Here is a 22,216-nt window from a genome sequence, read left to right as displayed (position 1 = left end):
AATATGCCATTCATGCTCACAATATGACATTCATGCTCCACAATATGCCATTCAGAATCTCATAATCAAATATAAATGCTCAAGCATAATCACATCAATAACATATAATCTGGCAGCCGGGAGTCACCTAACGTGACCTGTACGGCTGCATATAGAGCTCCACGCTCAACTCAATATCTGAATCTGCACACGAGTCGAAACCACCTAACGTGGTCTGTACGACAGGCTGGGTGTAATATATATATGTATGCTCTAGTGCTACGATCACGTGAAGCTGGGCGATAAATCGCGGGTCACCTACAAGTCGGAACCACCTAATGTGGTCTGTACGACAGGCTTGCACCTAACTTGGATCCAAGGCGAGCATGCGGTGCTGGTGAACATACACGTGAAGGCTGTGCCCTGGCCTCGGGCGGGAGCACTAACACCGGGGGTGCAGATTATGAGCTCTCTAAACATCTCAAACTATCATTGCATAACAACATGAATACCGCTTACCTGGCACTTACCTGTGCGTCCACAGCACCAAATACACATATATATATGTATGCCACTACTAATACATGCAATGATGCGTAAATAACATTCATATGATGCATGGCATAAAACAAATAACCTTTTCTATTTAATTTCTGGGAATTAATATGTATATAGGTATATACGGAAAACAAAAGCCCACTCACTGGTAATTAGAAGGGTCGTAGCCCCCTTGCCTCGAGTGTGTACTCTCGTCCTCGGAAAACGAATCACCTATACGCGACAAAGTTACGAAAACGTTAATTTAAAAGCACCTACGCAACTTCTCGTAATAACTTCTCATACATTGCTCAAATTGGACAAATGAATATACCAACGTGATCTACACAACCTCAGGATCACACCTATATTTTTAGAAAAAATTTTGGACCACGCACGCGCCCCCACGCGCCGGCCAAGGCACGGCCCTACGCGCCCCACGCGCGGCCACGTGCACTGCACACTGACGGTGTCAACAGACGCCGTCAGGAATATTCCGTCAACTAACGGAATATTCCGTTAAATCTAACCAGATTCCGTCACTGCCGTTAGGAATATTCCGTTAGACTTAACGGAATATTCCCCTTTCTTCTCCGGCGAGCCTCCGGCGCCGGCGACGGCGCCGGAAAACTGGGAAATTTTCCAACTTAGTTTTCTCCTTCGTTTTTCAACCATTTTTCACGATCTTTATACCAAAATGAAGCTTAGGACTAGTAGAATCACGTTGGACTACTTTTACAAGCTAAAACTCACTAGATCATACCTGCAACAACGGTCAAAGTTCGGCCAACTTTACATCCAACGATCGTGACGTCCAAATTCACCCAACGAACCACTCCGAGGCTCATTGGGACCTCACAAACACATCTACAAGCTTAGAAATTCCAAAAACACACTAGTTTAGGTTTGCATGAACAGTGCAATATTCGGCCATTGTTGAAACGACGTGAAAACGTTCGAATTCTTACCTGGAATTGGTATGGTTGTGCTCCTCACAACCTCACGAGTTCAATGGTGTAATTGGTTCCTTGATTGGTGAAGGTTTGAGTGTGTTTGTGTGTATAACCGTATGTAGAATGAAGAAGAAGAAGATGATGAACTCGGGGAGGAAGAGAGAGAGAGAGAGAAAGATAGAGAAAGACAGAGTGAGGGAATGAGGGAGGGAATCCCGGGAAGAAAAAGAAAATGTATGAGTGTGTGTGGTCCCACAACCCACACAACACAACACTAAGCGTAAACGAATAGATTAGGGGTAAAATTGTAATTTCAAATGTACGTTTCGTTAGTTTCGGGACGGGATGTTACATAATTACCCTTACATGTTGTGCACATGGTCTCACTTAATAGAAATATAGATGGAATATATGAAAAATCAACAGTAGGGAACAAATTAGCTAAAAAAATTAGTTTGAATCCTTAATTTTCCAATATAAAAAATCAAGGGAGAAATAAAAAACTTGGTGAAAATTCAAAGGGTAAATCTACTGTTTACTCATTTAATTAAACAATCTAATTAGAAAACTTTGATGCATGATTGAAGGAATTTGAATGTGTGACGCCATTGTCCAATCATGCTGTAATATGTGACCTTTCGAATTGGGCTTTCGGAGTGGTTGCACACAAAATCATTAAATGTGTCACACAAAATGTCCACTGTGAAACGGACAAAGAGGCACCAATTGCAGAGAAATAGAGAGGCATGCTTGGCCATGTCAGAAAGTGCCCCATCAAATTGTTCACCAATTCATATATGAAATGGGCCACATCCCCACATGCCGCCAACAAATATGTTACATGTGTTCTAAATTATAATTCGTAATAGGGCCACATCCCTTAGCATTTGCCAATAACATCTGTATTTATATATCTTTTGTTGTCTCCATCACTTGTAGTTGTTGAGATTCGAGTTTAAAGTAGATATGCATTGTAGTGAGTTCAATATTAGATTGTTGATATTTTTTTGTAGTTACGTAATTTTGTTGTACGTGATCAGAATTTTAAAGTAGCATAACTTTGTTGTATGCGAATCAGTTGTAAAAATAAATTTGTGAATAAAACATAACAAACCAAAAGATATGGCGCCCCTTGTATCTATCCAAAAGATGAGAGGGCAGAGGCCTTTGGACAATCTCCGCTCTGAACTCTGAGCAAACAGGCTTCAACAAATTATTATTAATTTGGACTATCGATTGGTTGATTGTTTACAGATTTCACAAAATAACATTCAAAAAGTACAATTGGATACAAACACAAGTCAAAATTCAAACACACAGATTGTAGTGGACACACAATTAAACGAATCGATTACCTTAATTAAGTTTAACCCCATTTGTATGGAGGGAAAGGAACAACGGAGCTAATCCTCCGCTTTGTCCCTGTAATTAAATGCAAAAAGGTGTACTAAAACGGAATTTCATAATTTCTCAAAAGCTACAAAAGACCTCGAGGCATATGGTCGTGGAAAATCTTGTTGACTCACAGTCACAGTGTATCTGCTTCGACCTCACCAAAACCTGAGAATTGCTCTCTCTCCTCTCTCTCTCCTCTCTCTCCTCTCTCTCTCTCTCTCTCTCTCTCTCCCCTTCCACGCTCGCTCCGGCCTTCATTGTTGGTTTCATCTGGTATGCAAAAACCATCTTTTTCAGCTGTCTTTTTCCATTTTATATTCTGTTTGGTTCCCGAGAAAATGTTGGAAAACGGGCAGAAATTTTGTTGGGAATCTTTGAACAGCCATTTTGTTTACCATATATAGTTTTGTAGCATCGAAAACCCACATACGTGAAATGGGTTTTAAGTTGTTTCTTGAAATGGATGTTCTGTATTATTTTCTCTGCTTCCTAAAAAAAATAGAAAAAAAATATGATCTTTTCACTGCTTCTTCTTCCTCCAAGTTTTTTCACAGAAAAAATTGAGCTTGGAACACATTTCATTTTCTTTCTGTGATTTCAAATGTGAAAGTCGGTGGAATATGTGATTCTGTAATCTGGGTATATTTTGGTTTGAGTTTTGAGGCTCTGTTTGGTTGCTGAGAAAATCGATGGAGGGAAACTCTGGAGCTAAGCTATACATTTTCCTGTGCTCACTGTTTTTGAAGCATTAAACTTTCTTTTTGTATCACATTAAAATAAAAAACTTTCCCTTTTTCTACTTTGTTCATCCGATTGCTCTGCAGCCAAAAGAGCATGATTTTTCTTTTCTAGTTTTGGGACTGCTTAGCAATGGTTTCATCTTTTTGCTTGATGGGTTTGTTTAATTCCATGCAGAATTTTGTTTGTGGGTTTTTGGGGATTTCTAGATATGTTTGATTAATTGATGCTATTGCTTTGATTGTTATTGATATTATTTGCTTGCATTTCCCATTCCCTGTGATTTATTTGGAAATATAAATTTACCCTTTGCTTCTGTGAATTTTGGTAGGAATCAATTAACATTACTGCAGATACTGCTTGAATTAGATTCTGCTTCTACTTATGGAGTCTTGGAGTTTTGGTTCAGAAGGGAAAGGGTTTTTGTTTCCGGAAGAAATGGATATGCCAACTGATGCATTTTCAAGGAGTACTAGGAAAGCATTGCTAGAATTGGATAACAAAACTTGCTTTAATTTTGGTAAGGAATCAGTTGATAGCATGGGGTTCATGGATTTGGGATTCCCTGATATTAACCAAGGAGTGGAAATCTTGAATGGTGTGATCGGTAATGATTCTAGTTATAATTCTGTAGCTTCACCTTGTTGTTTGATTAGTTCAAGTTCATCTTTTGGTGATGGGGAATCTGGGTCGAAGTTTTCGAGCCCTGTGACTGAATCTAATAGCATGGATTCATCAATGATTGCTTTGAAGCTAGGGGGGTTTGCTGATAGCAGAGGTGGGCAGAACAGTCAGCATTCGATTTCTAGAGAGAGGTCGAAAAGAGCTGGCAATGGCATGAGGAGTTCATACTATCATGCTCCAACCTGCCAAGTCCATGGTTGTAACATGGATCTTACCTTTTCAAAGGATTACCACAAGAGGCATAGGGTTTGTGATCCTCACTCCAAGACTGCCATAGTGATTGTTAATGGAATTGAACAGCGGTTTTGCCAGCAGTGCAGCAGGTTTGGTTCTGTTTTTGTTTTTGTTTTTTTTGAAATTTGCTTTTGCATTCACTTTTACTTTGCTTGTTCTTATGTGTTTATAGTAACTTATCATGGCATATATCATAGGAAGATTAGTATTAGTTCGTTTCATAATTTTGTATCCGAATAAACCAACGAGTCCCAATTGTTTATTTTCGAGGTTATGTAATGAATTTATTTGTTGACTATGCTTTATGAGGAGTAAAAAATGACAAGAAGTATATATGAAATGTGAAAAAGAGTAGAGGAAAATTATGTTGCAGATTCACCATTCCACCACAGTATTGCTCTTGGGATTTGGCACATAGTAGGATCTCATGTGCATGGTGAGGGATCGATTCCCAGACACGCCATCTGATAGTTGAAAATCGAAGAGATACAAATTTCCTCTTCTTTTCGATTCAACTTCAGCTTCAACCTTGATCTTGAGATTCCATGCTTTTTCTTTTTCTTTTTCTAATCCCTTAGTCATTCATACTCAAATACATCCTAAGACATTGATTGGACAGTAATATGATCTTCTCCCAGTCCAAATAGGAATCTCTCTAACCTCAACTCATCTAAGATTCCGAGTGATATGAACTAAATGAGGTTTTGGGCTGTAGAAAGTTGCAAGTTTATCTACTTCTTCAACTTTGACATGGTTTTTATATACATGTGAGTCATGTGACATTGAATACCAAAGTGCTTAATTGTTACAAGAGATTTGAAGTATGAACAATGTCATTTTTCTGTGATTAGGTTTCATCTTCTTGCTGAATTTGATGCTGTGAAGCGCAGTTGTCGTAGACGCCTAGCTGGCCACAACCTTCGCCGAAGGAAGCCTCAACTAGATACCCTCGATTGTAAACCGCATAAGTTGATTCGGTCATGCGAAGGTATGAACACCCCCATATATTCAATCTGCTTGTGAAACGCCTCACACTAACCCACCTGAATTTACATTTTCTTTTAAAATATACTCTGTTGTACTATAAATCAGCCACAATGCTTCCGAAGCTAGAACTTTGACAAATTTTTTACCGATACAATTTTCGGTAAGAAGGAAAAAGAACTGGAAAATGATCCGTATTACTTTTGTTAGAAGGGGACTAAAGAGCTTTAGAATTTTCCTAAGATTGCAAGATTCTAGAACCATGTTTAATGCATATATTTTGATAAAAATTGTGATGGAACAACCTTCATGTCTGAGCATGTCTGTGGCTAGAATTTAGAGATAAGAGAAGATAACTTTTGTGCTATTCTTTTCTCCCACTATGTTTCCATCTTTCGACCAGGCCATGTCTTTACCTATAATATGCTATTTTAAAAAACCAACTTTTGAGCTATCAAGGCTAAAAGGGTGTGGCCACATCAGCCATCCACAGAGGTTCTCTCAGTTCTTTCTGTCCCCAGATTTTTGTAAAGTTTATTTTGGAAGAGAAGCATTAAAACCCACTTAGAATCCACTAAGCACGCACTAATTAGCATTAAGGATTAAGGTGTGTGCAAACAGTATCGTTCTTAAAACATTCGGTAAGAACAAACAAAAGGCACTTTTATTCAGGTGAATATATGTTTTCTGTCTAAGAATCCACATTCATGGTAAAGGAATCATTTATAAAATTATCTATTGTAAAGGGAATTGTTATTGGCACTCCAAAAATCTCATTCTACACTGCAAATTTTCTATATTAGGAAAGAAAAATACACTTGTGAGGAGTGTAGAATGAGATTTTTGGAGTGCCAATAACACTTCCCATCGTAAAACACTCAAAGTAATATGTGATCTGTAGATCTAATTCCATGATAGGATTACTTCATGAACTATGTTTTTTACATTTAGCTTTTATGTCGTATTTGCAGGAAACGGGTATATGGGAACTTCCTTTTCAAAGGGAACACCCTTTGTTTTTTCGGATATACTTCCAGGTGGCTGCATTCAGTATCCAGAATATGAAGAAGCTAACCTATATGGACGTGTCAAATCTGAAGACAGGTCAACCTACGGCCAGTCTGTAACACCTATACCAAACAGGCAGTTTATTCCAAAATCATTCTGCCATCTGCCTGGCCTTGGAGAACAGCATGCTCTGGGAATTCCCTCGTCAGGAAATGAATACTCTGTCTTTGATACAGCATCAACGGCTGAGAAAGCATTTGAGACTGCATATTCGAGCTGTGCTCATTCTCTTCTGTCAGCTCAATCGCATAACTTATCAAGCAATTCAGCTGGAGTTCAAGTGCCTAGCCCCCTGATAAATCAAAGTGCCCATCGCAGTTTTGGTCAACTTAATGAAAAGACTTCGAGGGTAAACTCCATGGAAAATTGTGGACGAAACAGGTCCTACCCGTTTAGTATGAAATCTATGGGAGCCGACCATATGGAATCAATCAAAATTTCTGATTCTAGGTATGCTGCTGACTTCCAACTTCACACAGACAGGGCTTTGCATCTGTCAGATTGCTTAAGTGACAAGTATTGTGTTTCTCCTGAACGAACTTTTGATTTGCGGCAATTGTCATCACACCTTCAAAGAGTAGAGCATGAGAGAGACTTTTTTCAAGTAAAGCAGGAAAATGGAGAATTCTACTGTTTCCCGACGGGCGTGCAAGCAACAATGTGATTATGTGAGTGTTTCCACTAATTAAAATCTATCCTTGTTTCTTTTATCACACCCTGTGAAAGTGGGAGTGCATTCCCAGCTTGAAAAGGTCATCGGAAAGCGAGTAGCAGCTTAATGGAGATAACTGTTGCATATATTAGGGATGAAATAAAAACCATGAAATTGCTGGCAATATCTCCGCGTTTATATAACTTTATGCACAGGATATTCGAGCGGATTTGATTAAAAACAGTGTTCGCGATTGTGCAGGTTGCTGGAGGCTGGAGGCAGTTTGGATCTTCAGCAGAATTCCAACATTTCCATACAGAGGCTGGTAGAAACTTTAGATACCATTGGCAGTAACACTCTATTCCGAAAGGAAAATATAGCTATCTAGTTTTTATGTGGTAAAAGCTCTGTAAGCCGGATTTTTTGTAAATTGCTGTAGACACCTTTGTGTTACGTTAGTTATCTGCAAACTTTATGGTAATCAAATGATTTAAGATATTAAATTACACTATCATTGGTATTGGTTCAATTTTCTGGGATGGTGTTCAAAATACACGTGCTCTCGCTCTTGGGCCATATGGATAAGCATGATTGATGTTTTAGAAGATATCATGCCTGTCCAACGACAATTCTCAGCTGCAACCGGGATATAATCGCACATTAGTATCCCTTTGATCACTTAATATGAAATTGAGAAATTTTTTATTGTGACGGGAACATAGGGATACGGCAGGTGTTTTTATGCAAGTGGTGGGAAATTTTATTTTTTAAGTTATTAATCATTTAACACACATATCACATCATTTGTATAGAGACACGTGGTGTATCACCCTGTGTTCTGGTCACACTTAAAAAATCTCTCTGTGAAATGGGGGTATAATCTAGTTACACAAAAAGAATTACCCTTATCAAGGTAAGATTTTTTTTTTTTTTTTTTTTTTTTTTTTTTTTGGGGTGTGATAAAAGGTGAGGCTCTTTCATGCAACTAAGATGCAGTCTCAGTTGCGTCACCGTCTAATAAATATTGTCGTGTGTTTAAAAAGTGCACTATCCATCTAGTAGACATTGCTACACGATGACTTGGTGACTTAAGTGAATCTTAATCTCAAGTTGATTAACTTCTTTATTGTTGGTGTTGAAATTATGAATCACACATTAGGAAAACAAAAGACTTTGCATGTGCTTAAGATATTGCTAATTAGCTTTATGATGCAACTAGGGATGTCAATAGTTCGGTTTGAGGACGCAAATGCTATATTCATCCCTATAACCAAAAAAAATTAACCATATTCATAACTGCAAATTAGCCATTGGGTAGTATCCATAACCATACCTACTGGATAACGGATTTCCCATCGGATAACAGTTATATCCATCTTCGTCAATACAAAAAAATCTAATAGTTTAGTTGACGCATTATAATTTAGTAAATATTAACTTCGTTATTAAATATTTGATATATAATTAAATGATTCAATGAACGGATCTTGTGGAGTATAAAAATTAAAGTTAAACATTGATGATGTTGGCTAACTTTGATGTTTTTCTTAAGTACCATTGAATTCTCATTGATTTTGACTCAAAATTTTTGAACTTTCTCACAAAATGCAACTCACACAATGCAACTTTTCTATTCTATGGATTCAATAAATAATGAATATACATACATTTATTATATATTATATATATATATATATATAATATTATATTATATATTATTTGGGTGGAATTCAGGGACAGATATAGATTGGGAACTTCTATAACCATATCCAAAACCATAGCCAAATAATAAATTCACGGTTTTTTCCCATATTCAAAATGTATCTAAATTTTCATACCCAAATCCAATCAATTCGGCCGGTTATTCATGATTATCGGGTTTAACAGTTAGATTTGCCATCCCTAGGTGCAACCTCAATTTTCTTCATGGTATTAGAGTAAGTTATCTCACGCTTAAAGTTCAACGACCACATATGCTCTACGTCACTCGTTTTGTGATATTCATGTACTAAACTTGAAAATTCACTATATGTACTACTACTGATATTCAATTAGTTTTATTGTTTAAAAGTTGATTAGTCAAGACAGTTCTGCTGCAGCAGCATGCATGAATGTTTTGGTGAATTGAATGATCATTTTGATGTCCACTATAGTTCTACTTTTTTACATTATCCCAAAACCCTAGAATTTGTGATCACAGAAGTGAAAGGGAAATTTAAAAAAAAAACCTCCACTATTGCTGTTTTCCAGTGAACCTTGATCACTTCCAATTAAAGCCAAAAAGGTGGGAATGGCCGACGCTCATATCCGCCTTTCAAAGTTGAAGACTTGAAACCCACCAACAATTAGTGCTCACTATTGCCTAATCACTACTTTTAATTAATTATATTTATGCATCAATCATGAGATTTGGAATGCAATCATCCTTGAAAGTTACAAAATACTGCTGCCATCAGACGCCACTATGAGCCTGCTTATTTTATGCAGCAATTTATGTGTATATATAATCCATATGTACAACTTGGAGATAAAAGTATGAAGGGCTTTGTCTTTGCATTGGACATGATTAAATCATTAATCTTTAGATTGAGGAGGAAGATTAGTGTGCATGTTTGTCTGCACATGTCAAATCAAGCACCTAATCCAAATGTCATGTCAATGTTGTAGCAAGCATTTGACATCAGGAATGACGTGGTTTAAAGCGTCGGATCATTTCCTCCTAATTCACCAAATTAGGGAATTCGTGCTATTAAAAATTGAGCCAATGGATGAAGTTATTATAACTTTTAAAGTGGGCCCTGTTTGTAGCCGTTCGATCAAATTTCAATGACACAGATTTCCTAATTTGATGAATTAAGAAGAATGGATCCGGAGAGGATCCCTTTCCGTTTAAAGCCACTTCGATGAACTCTTTTTAATTAATCGAACCTTGCTGCCAAAATAGAGTTAATTTCTTGATATTTTCATCTCCCAATCGGAGGATTTATATAGGAATACAAGCAATGATGATCAGGTATGAAACCAGTACAAGAAGTCAAAAAAAAACTGCTATGAAACTACTGCCTATATCTAAATTTACCGCTTACAACTACTCTATTAATTACAATGGATTTCATGTCTGATTTCCTAATTCTTTAGTCAACAATGGCTGCTTCTTTAGTCAACAATGGCTGCTTCAGTTAACACTCCCCCTCAAGTTGGTGCATAAATATCTCGAATGCCCAACTTGCTGAGTGAAAGATGGAAAATCCTATTGACACTGCCTTTGTTAAAATATCTGCTAGCTGGTCATCACTCTTCACATAAGGCAAGTTAATGGTACCATCAACCAACCTTTCCTTAATAAAGTGCCTATCCACTTCAACATGTTTAGTACGATCATGTTGAACTGGATTATGAGCAATGCTAATGGCGGCTTTGTTATCACAATAAAGATTTGATGGCTTTGTAGAATTGAAACCCAATTCTCTCAACAAAATCTTGAGCCATAACAATTCTTGCACGCCGTGTGGCATACCTCTAAATTCAGCTTCAGCACTGGATCTAGCCACTACATGTTGCTTCTTACTGCGCCAAGTAACTAGATTTCCTCCAACAAATGTAAAGTATCCAGAAGTCGATCTGCGATCAATTACTGACCTAGCCCAATCTGCATCAGTGTATCCTTCAACTTCTTGATGTCCATGATTGGAAAACATCAAGCCTTTTCCAGGAGCAGACTTCAAATACCTGAGAATGCGTTGTACAGCATCCATGTGGGCTTCACTTGGCCTATGCATAAATTGACTCACCACACTTACAGCATAGGCTATGTCAGGTCGTGTATGAGACAAATAAATCAACCTCCCAACTAATCTTTGGTATCCTTCCTTGTTAGCCGAAACTTGATCAGGATAGTCTCCTAATCTATGGTTTTGCTCAATTGGTGTGTCTGCAGGTTTACAAGCTAACATCTCAGTCTCAGTTAATAAGTCTATAACATATTTCTTTTGAGAAAGAAAAATGCCATGCTTTGATCTTGCAACTTCAATACCCAAGAAATATTTCAAAGTACCCAAGTCCTTCATTTCAAATTCCTTGGCTAGATACATTTGAAGTTTTTGAATTTCCTCGACGTCATCACCTGTAACCACCATATCGTCCACATAAACAATTAAGGCTGTAAGTTTACCTTTATCATGCTTAAGAAATAAGGTACGGTCAGCCTGAGTTTGCTTGAACCCATAATTTCTCATCGATTGAGCGAACCTGCCAAACCATGCCCTTGGTGATTGCTTCAATCCATACAAGGACTTTCTCAACCTGCATACTTTGCCAATATCACAAGTGGTAGTGAATCCAGGAGGAAGATCCATGTATACCTCTTCATCCAAGTCTCCATGTAAAAATGCGTTTTTCACATCAAACTGTCGTAGAGGCCACCCCAGATTTGCTGCCAATGACATAAGAACCCTAATAGTGTTGATCTTTGCTACCGGCGCAAATGTCTCTTGATAATCAATGCCATAGGTTTGAGTATAACCTTTGGCTACCAATCTGGCCTTGTACATCTCCACTGAACCATCAGCTTTATGCTTTACTGTGAACACCCATCTACACCCAACATGTTTCTTGCCTTCAGGAAGTTTAACCAGTTCCCAAGTGGAGTTTTTTCGAAGAGCTTCCATCTCTTCAATCATAGCTTTTTTCCATTTTGGATTTTTAAGAGCATCCTGTAACTTATTAGGAATTGAGACTGATGACAATTGGTTTGCAAAAGCTATATAAGAGTCTGACAAGCGATGAGATGAAACAAAATTAGATATAGGATATTGAATACCCTTTGTAGAAGAATGACCATAACGAACAGGGGGTATCCCTCGATTTTCTCGAATAGGATAACGAGAACCAGACTCATGATGTGGTTCATTTGGATCAGCACTTAATGAAATCTCATGATTGGACTCATCAAATATAGTAGGCTGAAGAGAAGGAGAATGAGTGGTTACCTCAGGATAATTCGTATGAGTAGCAGCTGATTGGTCAGAGAGTTGGTCAATGAGGGGATCTATATGTGGGTGGTCTATCTCATCAACCACTTGTTCTTTTTCTTTTCCTTTATCTCCCCTTTTTCTTGTCCTCTCATATACCTTCAATATTTTTCCACTCTTTGCCTCATTATTAGGCAAATTTGGACCATCACCGGCATCAGACAAGTGTTCATCCGAAAAATGCATACCACCAATGTCAAGTGGCAACTGCTCTTCCTCCTTACTCCCCATCTCCTCCTGAAGAGAAGTGACCGAATCTCCCTCTGAAAAATAAGCCTCTTGTTCCTGAAAGGTAACATCCATAGAGACAAAAATTTTCCCATTGGGAGGATAGTAACATCGATACCCTTTTTGAGTAGCAGAATAGCCAATAAACATACATTTGATGGCTCGAGGATCCAACTTATCACGATTTTGCATGTGGATATGAACATAGCAGACACAACCAAACACTTTTGGAGGAATATGAAGGAGTGAAGGAAGAGAATGATACTGGGAAAGGGTTTGGATATGTGTTTGAAATTGGAGAACACGTGATGGCATGCGATTGATAAGAAAAACAGCTGTGTGAATGGCATCACCCCAAAAACGTTTAGGAACATGCATAGCAAAACATAAAGATCGAGCCACATCCAAGAGGTGACGATTTTTACGCTCTGCTATACCGTTCTGTTGAGGAGTATGTGGACAAGATGTTTGATGAATGATACCTTCTTGTTGAAAAAATGTTCCAAGTCCATAATTCAAATACTCTTTCCCATTGTCAGATCGAACAACTTGAATTTTAGCATTAAATTGGGTTTGAATCATTTGATGAAATATTGGAAAAACATACATAACCTCACTCTTACTTTTTAGTAAGTATACCCAAGAAACTCGAGTGCAGTCATCAATGAAAGAGACAAAGTATTTAGCACCAGTATAAGTAGGAATATGAAATGGTCCCCAAACATCAGAATGAATAAGAAAGAAAGGAACATCACTTTTATTGGAGCTTAAAGGAAATGAGACACGATGATTTTTAGAAAAGATGCAAGTTTCACAATGGAAATTAGAAACCTTGACTTTAGAAAATAAAGAAGGGAATAGATATTGCAGGTACTGAAAGGAAGGATGTCCCAATCTTTTGTGCCATAACCAAATTTTTTCAGAAGCTTCAAATTGTTTAGCTTCCACTTGACAACTGTAACTTGTCTTCTCACAATCTGGTGGTAAGTCCAAGTAGTATAGACCTCCCCTCTCTCTACCATGACCAATCAACGCTTTCGTTTGAATATCCTGAAACCAACAATGAGTAGGAGAAAAGATGGCAAGACAGTTTAGTTGATTTGTAAGTTTACCAATGGAAAGCAAATTGTGAGAAAGATTAGGAACATGCAAAACAGATGAGAGAGATAGGCATGGTGTTAATGAGATGGAGCCTGCTCCAAGCACTGGAGTGGAAATACCATTAGCAACTTTAACGGTATTTAAAGGTGGAGTTGTGTGAGAAGCAAACCATGAAGAGTTATTGGTCATATGGTCAGAAGCCCCCGAATCAATGATCCAAGGTTTATTTGGAGCACCAAATGTGGTGTTCAAGGCAAAACCAAAGTTACCTGCGTCGACTAAGGAAGTGGAAGCAGTAGTAGGAGAAACTGAGTGAGCAGATTGATCTACTCGAGGCACGGAAGGCGTTGGTGTAGACAGGTGTGCTTGTGATCCAACAATGCTTTTCTTTTGATTTTCCTTCTTTTGAACCCACCAATCAGGATATCCATGCAACTTAAAACAAGTGTCTCTAGTATGCTTATCCTTGTCACAATAAGTACACTTCCTTGTATCAGTAACTTTAGATCCACCTGATCGAGAATTCGAGACTCCACGGGGAAATCGAGACGGAGCAGCTACCATGGCTGATCCTTCCACTTGTGGGCCAACCAACATAATGGTTTGCCTACTTGCTTCAGCATTCACAAGAGCATAAGCAGCACGAACAGATGGCAAAGGTGTTTGAGTCAAAACTTGACTGCAAACATGATCTAAATGAGGATCAAGGCCAGCCAGAAAATCATACAATCTTTCTTCTGAAATTTCTGTCTCTCGAGCAGCAACATCATCAGCACATTTCAATTTTCCAGGACGTAAGAAATCTATTTCTTGCCATGTTTGCTGAAGTTTACCATAATATGCAGATAAAGGCTCACCATTCTGGCGAGTCGCCAGTGCTTGACGGCGAAGTTCATATAATTTTGATGCATCTTTTTCAATTGAGTAAGTTTGGGTAACAGCATCCGAAACATCTTTTGCAGTAGAGAGTCGGAGAAAAATGGCCCGCAAATCTCTAGTCATGGAGTTGAGAAGCCAAGATTGAACCATGGCATTCTCTTCCTCCCATATAGCATACGATGCATCGGCTTCTACTGGTGCCTTCTTTTTTCCACTGACATAAGACCATTTGCCTCTGCCAGTGATGTAGATGCGGACACTTTGGGACCACGAGGAATAGTTGGACCCATCCAACTTGTCTGGGGTGATATGCAGAGACATATCATTTTGTGTAACAGCAGCTGAAACAGTGGTCTTGGAGTCACCCATTACTACTGCAACGAATTCTCTTTATTGAAACAATAGAGAGTCAGTCTCACTGAGAGAGATGCAGGAACAAAATGCAAGGAGGAAGAGGCAATGGCACGGGTTTGTTGGGTGATTCCAACGGGTATGGTTTATAGGGTATGGGGTAGTATTTAAAATTTTTTTTTTTTGTTTTTTTTTTTTGAAAGCTTTATGGGTTCGTGGAGATATTGCAAATGGACAGAAGATGGGTAGAGATGCAGCGGAATGTATATGGTTAACAAGCTCAATATGGGTAGTGATGTTGGCAGATATGGCCAAAGAGAGATTGGATTCGTATGAAAGTAGAAGGCCTGCTATTCTGCAGGTCTTATGGGGTAGATGGCAGTAGTGCCAGTAGGTTAATCAGAATAGAAACTCCTTTTTTTGGATCAGAATGGCTCTGATACCATGCCAAAATAGAGTTAATTTCTTGATATTTTCATCTCCCAATCGGAGGATTTATATAGGAATACAAGCAATGATGATCAGGTATGAAACCAGTACAAGAAGTAAAAAAAAAACTGCTATGAAACTACTGCCTATATCTAAATTTACTGCTTACAACTACTCTATTAATTACAATGGATTTCATGTCTGATTTCCTAATTCTTTAGTCAACAATGGCTGCTTCTTTAGTCAACAATGGCTGCTTCAGTTAACACTTGCAATGTAAACATTGTTTTATATTTTGAGGGATGTTTAAAGGTCAAATATCTAATCTCTAGTTGATATAAGTTATTTTGAATCCAAAAGAAAGCCGAAGTACAAGAATCCCTGCCTGCTAAGGAGATTGAGTTGAAGCTATCGAAAAGCCCACTATAACCAATCTGTAAATGGTGATCAGGCCTTTTTGCCAACGATCAATTTAAAAAGAAAAGTACTTGTACTCATTAAGGAAGTGTTTTTACTCTCACAAAAGCACTTTTAATTACACTTGTTTCTCAATACTTTTGAATAAGAAGGTTATGAGCTGAAATCTTATGAACGATAATTGTTGTATAACAGAATAATTATAAGAAAATAATTCATCGGTCTTGCACATAACATATCTTTTCTAGGATTTGGTATTAGGTAGGGTTTCATGAAAATATTACAAGAGATTTGAAAAAGCTATATATAAAATGAGAAACTAATGGTGAAACTCAAAACGTTAAATTAATAAAAGCATCAAATAATACAAAATTAGAACACTGATCAGTCATTCTAATTCAATACAAATTACCAAACACCAATCAAGGTACTCTTAGCACGGAAATTAAGTTCATGAACAAAAGAAACGAAAAGTAAGGAGGGTCAAAGTTCTAAACACGAACTAAACGAGAGTACTTAATTAATTGCACGCACGCTAAACTGCTAATGAGGGATGAAGTAGGTAGGAAGCAGCTGCGGATATGGTTATTTAAGATCTCCATGATACCCATGTAGTCGTGGCGTTTTAGGGTTTTGGCAGCACGTAGCTAGCATGTTCATTCCTGCAAAATCTGAGCCCTTGAAAGCATCAATCAGAGAGGCAAATTAAACCCAACTTTCTTCATGCCACGAAAAATAGAAAGTGAAAAAAAAATCTAAGATGAACAATATTCAAAATATAAACAGAAAAACAAGGTATTGTCACTTACGTTGTTGTTGCTGCAGCTCCCAGAACCTGATCCTGCAGACGACTGACTGGGAATGCACCTAGCCCACTATAATACAAGATTATATATTGATACAGCAAAGTTAGGATATTTTTTAAATTATAAACACGACTTTGGCAAAAATCTATATATATTTGTACTTGAAAGTTTGAAACCCTAGACAGCAGAAAAAGGGAACCTTACATTTTTTGCTGCAGCACTAAAAGCCTCACGATGTGGAACCTCTGGGTTGGCTGCTTTGATTCGCTTGATCTCATCTCTATCAAAAACACAAAGATCGATGCATTAATTTGGTTATTTGTGATATCGATCTGCATAATTTTCTTAGAGTTTTCGATTATGGTGACATGTATGATGCTTAATGATTAATTTCACGCTTTACATGCATCTTTGATTCACGAATAAAGCCTCCCTCGAGGTTACTTCAAAATGTCAATGTGAAAGAACAAAAAAAGTAAATTAACAGCACAATATAATATTTAATTAATCAAGATGGCTTAGCATGGATCTCCTTACTTCATGAACCGATTGTAAGCAGATGGAAGTCTGTGTTTCTTCTCAGGTGCTGCAAAACAAAAAACATATCGACATGTAATTTATAAGCAGATTGACCATAAATCCATAGAAGAGTAACAACTCGTTTAATTATATTTAAATCTAGCTATCATTAAATTAAGGGATTGACTAATTAAGCCTCGTGAAATGTGGTTGTAAACTTGTACGTACGTTTGACAACAAAGGGTGCTTTGGGGGATGGTGGGTTGCTTGATACAGGTGACAACGATGATGAGGAGGATTGGCCCTTCCTGAAGTCATTGCAACAGCCCGCCTGCTTCTCATTCAGATATTGATCACTTTCCTTAGTTAGCAACACACACAAATAGAGATATGGTTTCTTAATTAATTTCTTCTGGTTTCTTATGCATAGATATATATATATATATATATATATATATATATATCACTAGGGTTTATACTATACCGTAGGAAAACCCTAGAGAGATATATCACTAGCCAGGAACATATCATACATATGTATAAGAAAACTTTTACCCCAACGCAGGTTTGGCGTTCACATATGTAGCATAAATGTATACGTATATATAGTACTGATTATGTATATGTCAACGGATGTGACTACCATCTATGGTTTTATGTGTATATATGATCGAGAGAAACTAGCTAGCAGAGTAATTAGTAATATTTACCTGAAGAGTCAAGGAGGTGGGGTGATCAGGAAGGCATTGACCTTCGAGTGGGGATCTGGTGCTGAGAAAGGAAAGGTTACTGCAATGGCCACATTTCACAGTTATTGTGTCCATCAACCTTTTGCATGGAAGCCCAACCTACAGAAACATCCAATTAATTAGTTAAAAACAAGTTTCTTTTTCTTTCCAAAACTATATATATATTTACAAACAACAAACAGCAGCTGGCAGATTAGAGAAGAGAGAAAAGTAAATAAAGTTAGGGCATGATTCTGAAAGTGATACTTATTGATAGAGAGAGAATGTGGGTTTTATTTTAATTGGAGTTCGTCAACATATATATAAAGGTGCACAACCTATATATATCATGCATATACATATACACACACACATAGGTTTGATTACCGCAAGGACAGTGTTGCAGAAGTTGCACCGAACATAGCAAAGGTTCTCAAATGGCTGATTAATGAAGTCCATGGTAACTTTCTCTTCAATGCTCATGTTGGAAAGAAAAAGAAAAGGCTACAGTTCGAAGATGAAGAAGAAGAAGAAGTAGATGAGGTTGTAAGATGAAAGTTTGGGGTTTGTGATGATATGAAGGGCTGAGTAAGAGGCACTTATAGATTAGGACAAGTGGCTAGGTGGATAGCGTCAAAAGGAAATCTAAAGTTACTAGTCATCAACATCGTACTTCTGCTAGCTGCACTTAATTGCAATGCAGAACTCAGTTAGACGTAAGTACGAACCACAAGCTTTGCTAAAAAGACATTGACTCAACATCTCGCCATTTTCTCGAGAAAAGATCCCATTTGTGCTCCAATTTTCTTTTACCTTCTTCCCAAGTAAATTTGGTTGGAAAAAACTAACTAGCAATTTGGTTTCTTTTTAAGCTAGAGTATTTTTGGTAGGATAATGCTTTTGTCCCTTCACGGGACTTATTTTTTCTTCCACTTATGATTATTCAATTTGGAGACATTTTAGCCACTAAACAAATTGACCATTCATCATGAGAATGCTAATTGTTACTAAAATCATTGATTGGTTTAACACATATGAATGACTAAGCAACCTCGAAATTGAATGACCTTTTACAAATATGATATTTAGAAATGATAACGATAATGAACGGTTCCGATTATGATGTTCAGACAGTAAAATTTTACTTTTTTATTTCCTCAAGCCTGAATCATCTATTGACTGATGCCTTAGCCAAAGAAAAAAACTTGAATGAATGCATACATATAGACGGACGAATTAACATAATAAAGATTCTTGATATTGATATGAATATATAATTTGATTATACATCATCATAACAAAGTAAAAAACATTAGTGCAGGGTATTAATATTGATTGTATTATATATAATATATATGTATATATATTATTTACCCTGCATGGTGCAGGATCCCACAGTAGACGACATTTCCCATCAAAAATATTGTTACCCACCAAGACCACCAGAGAAACAATTTGCAATAGAACATTTAGCCACTTTTTGTGATATACCCTATTGCCTATTAACATCTATAGGAGCTAGGACCATTCACAAAATGAAAATCTTGACGGGAAGTTTTCTTTTTCAATTTGGGGTTTATAGTAGCCTTAGTAGGAATTCAAATTAAATTGGACATTTTTCAACAAACAGAAAAAAATTTTAAAAGGGGGATAGATAATTTTTTTCCGATAAGAGAGTGATAGCTAGTTGATGAAGATCATACATCATATATATAGAGGGTTCAGATTCGGGTCCACAAATTTTTGTCATATATTTTCACACACTTTTTTATGGGGGGTCATTCCGTAATGTATTTTAACTATCCAACCGTCTATCTTTTGTGTCTTATCTCAAAGATCACGTCTATAAAATTTCACCAAATCCGAAACTATATGACCGTTGGATTAAATTTAGTGTTTCTTTGTATAACCATATTCGTCTATTTTCTTCACTACAAATAAATGTATTAATGATTTTGAATTTATCTAATTTTTTTAAGTAATGATCTATGAATGATATACTCAAATATAGACGGTTCAAATTGTGAAACACATTAGGGAGTGGGTCTACAAAAATGATGTCAAAGATGTGTGTCCCTGTATCCTAACACACACACACACACACACACACACACATATATATAAACTGTTATTAGCACTCTAAAAATTTCATTTTGCACTCCTTACTGGTGTATTTTGTTAGAATTCTAATTGGACTTAACTAATAAGGATAAAGGAAAATATTATGTTTTAAAATACAAAATAAATTGCCACTTAGTACTATGGTATAGTGGTATTTCTCTTCACTTGTAAGTGAACGGTCTTAGGTTTGATTCTCGGCAAAGGTGAATTTGAACCACATTATTGTTAGCCCATTGTGACGCTAAGTTCACCTCCCTTCCAGTGTAGATAATATCATATGTTAAAAAAAAATACAAAAGTAATTAGAGTTGTTATTCGTGTAAAACAACATCCTATAATTGAGGACATATTTGAACGTGCTTGAAAGCAAGTACTACCCACTACGTTTGGAACTGGACACAACAGTTATAAACCAACCCTCCTTGATAGATGGGAGTTGTTGTTTTATGTAGTTAAAGGAATTTCCTGCTCACAAAAAAAAAAAAAAAAAAAAAAAGTTCGAAGTACACAAGGTCTTGAGTGGTAGAAGCCTTTTTTTTTTTAACTACTACAATAGCGGCTCTAGTAAGTCTTCTTTCATCACCTGCTATAGTGGTGGTCTCGGGATCATGGTAACAACAATTAGGTTTATCCTCACATATTTGTGTTTTTAAGTATAAAAAATTTAGAGTATAAAATGAGAATTTTATAGTGCTAATTATATATATATATATATATATATATATATTAATGAAATTATTTTTATCAACCAAAAAGGATGAAAAGATAACTTAATCTTCTATCACAAAAAAAAAAAAAAAAATGATGGGCAATAATGTAATTTTATAGGTCCAAATTTTACTGTTTTTTATTAAAGTCTCATGATATTAAAATATCTCTAATATTTAAAATTAAAAAAAAAAGAACCAAAAGCAAAAACCTCCCACTCCCCCCCCCCCCACCGTTCTCTCTCCCTCCCTCCCTCTCTCCTTCTCATTTTCTAAAAAATGTGTTCATACACACAAAGTGTGAAGGCAAATGTTATATATATCTACTAATTAATAAAACACTCATTGTCAACCAAAACCCTATGAAATTACCAGTTTAACCGTCTAATTGAAACAGAACATGAATACTAAAATATCTGTAATTCAAAAATTAAAAATTAAAAAAAAAAAACTTCCTACCCCCACATTCTCTATCACTCTCTTCCTCTCTCCTTCTATTTCAAAAACAAAAATAAAAAATTTTCTCACACTTTGTGTGTGCCCATATGCTAGTATATATAAAACCAACCATTATCCAAATCCAGTCACATAGGATTGATCTCTCCATTTTCCCATAATCTCATGAGTTTCACATCATGTTAAAGATAAGATCAGCTGAGAAAGTAGTTTCGTTTGTGTTGTATTTATTCAAATATGGACCCTCTTGCTACTCAGTACTACGGTCTGGTGGTATTCCTATTCACTTGGAAGTGAGAGGCCTTAGGTTCGAATCTCATGGATGACAACTTCGATACCAAATTAGGCTGCCCATTGTGTGGCTTAGTCGAACTCCCCCTCCCCTTAGTGTAAAAATATCGATGTACTAAAAAAAAAAAAAATGGACCCTTTCTTTACATCATGTACTTCTAGTAAGTAACAAGTAAGATACTAAGGTGATACATTTCACATTGTATGGTAAATAAATTTGGTGTGCAACGACGACCTAGCTAGCCTATAGTAAATATGAATCGGAATTTGGAGCCAACCAGTAACCAGGCAGTTCGAAGTTTAATGAGTTGAATGAAAGAAAAGTTAGAAGTGAATGAAAGTGAACGAACTGAATCAATGAAAAAATTGAAGAAAAGATTGAAAAGGTAATAAACATAGCATAGCTTATTAGTACTGTAGTAGCGAAGAGAAGAGGTCCTGTCATCCCTTCCTTCTTTTGTGGGTGCAATGCCAAAGTTGGAAACCTGAAAGAGACCAGTGCTAAAATCACATGTCACTTTCCTCACTCACCAGTGCAGAGTGTGAATATATTGAATTTAGGAGATAGCAAAAGGCAAATGGCTTGCCAGGACATAAGTTGTTTATATTCATATTTGCGCCTTTTTTTTTTTTTTTTGTGATGGGACGATTCTCTCACTTTCCCAAACAGGAAATAAAGCCATTTTTACACTTGAATCTCCACCTCTCTTTGCTCGTGATACAACTATTTTCCCAAGGTCTCCTTTTCCTTTCAATTTTTTGCATGCCTGGTAAATTTCATGCCTGCCTCTGCAGCCCTCTCTCTTCTGCGTCTTTCTGCTTCTCCATGATACGTTTTGTATGTGGATTGGACGCCCCACGAGATCCCCACGAGATTCCCATGTCTTCTTTGAACCTTAGCAAAGTTACCAGTTCCTCCACTTGTTACC

General features: G+C 36.9%; 2 protein-coding genes across 6 annotated transcripts; one reads left to right on the top strand and one right to left on the bottom strand.

Moving 5' to 3' along the window:
* The first annotated feature begins 2,947 nt into the window (after positions 1-2,947).
* On the top strand, positions 2,948-7,753 carry LOC137738257 (Squamosa promoter-binding protein-like (SBP domain) transcription factor family protein). The gene is made up of 5 exons (XM_068477886.2): positions 2,948-3,137; positions 3,934-4,609; positions 5,372-5,508; positions 6,476-7,240; positions 7,486-7,753. The coding sequence occupies exons 2-4, from the start codon at positions 3,987-3,989 to the stop codon at positions 7,234-7,236; spliced, it is 1,521 nt and encodes a 506-aa protein (XP_068333987.1). The 5' UTR covers positions 2,948-3,137; positions 3,934-3,986; the 3' UTR covers positions 7,237-7,240; positions 7,486-7,753.
* An 8,229-nt stretch (positions 7,754-15,982) lies between these two features.
* CRC (Plant-specific transcription factor YABBY family protein) lies at positions 15,983-18,386 on the bottom strand. Of its 5 annotated transcripts, none has more exons than XM_068475618.2 (7): positions 18,100-18,386; positions 17,695-17,832; positions 17,213-17,318; positions 17,003-17,051; positions 16,670-16,745; positions 16,469-16,534; positions 15,983-16,337 (listed from the first exon to the last, which is right to left on the bottom strand). In XM_068475618.2, the coding sequence occupies exons 1-7, from the start codon at positions 18,193-18,195 to the stop codon at positions 16,245-16,247; spliced, it is 624 nt and encodes a 207-aa protein (XP_068331719.2). In that variant the 5' UTR covers positions 18,196-18,386; the 3' UTR covers positions 15,983-16,244. The 5 variants fall into 5 exon arrangements, with proteins under 5 accessions (XP_068331719.2, XP_088539336.1, XP_088539339.1 ...); XM_088683210.1 differs by having other exon boundaries at positions 17,213-17,315; XM_088683213.1 differs by having other exon boundaries at positions 15,983-16,330; positions 17,213-17,315.
* Positions 18,387-22,216: the final 3,830 nt, after the last annotated feature.

Source organism: Pyrus communis, chromosome 13, assembly GCF_041283825.1.
Source record: "Pyrus communis isolate YQ-2024b chromosome 13, ASM4128382v1, whole genome shotgun sequence".
NCBI classification, from domain to species: domain Eukaryota; kingdom Viridiplantae; phylum Streptophyta; class Magnoliopsida; order Rosales; family Rosaceae; genus Pyrus; species Pyrus communis.
Note: the sequence above shows the minus strand (reverse complement) of the source record. Positions and strands in the feature narration are given on the sequence as shown.

Coding starts and splice junctions, on each gene's coding strand:
- LOC137738257 (XM_068477886.2), top strand. CDS start 3,987: ATGGAGTCTTGGAGTTTTGGTTCAGAAGGGAAAGGGTTTTTGTTTCCG. Junction 4,610..5,371: donor TTTTGCCAGCAGTGCAGCAG/GTTTGGTTCTGT, acceptor TTCTGTGATTAG/GTTTCATCTTCTTGCTGAAT. Junction 5,509..6,475: donor GTTGATTCGGTCATGCGAAG/GTATGAACACCC, acceptor TCGTATTTGCAG/GAAACGGGTATATGGGAACT.
- CRC (XM_068475618.2), bottom strand. CDS start 18,195: ATGAGCATTGAAGAGAAAGTTACCATGGACTTCATTAATCAGCCATTT. Junction 17,319..17,694: donor CCACCTCCTTGACTCTTCAG/GTAAATATTACT, acceptor CTGAATGAGAAG/CAGGCGGGCTGTTGCAATGA. Junction 16,535..16,669: donor TTAGTGCTGCAGCAAAAAAT/GTAAGGTTCCCT, acceptor CTTGTATTATAG/TGGGCTAGGTGCATTCCCAG.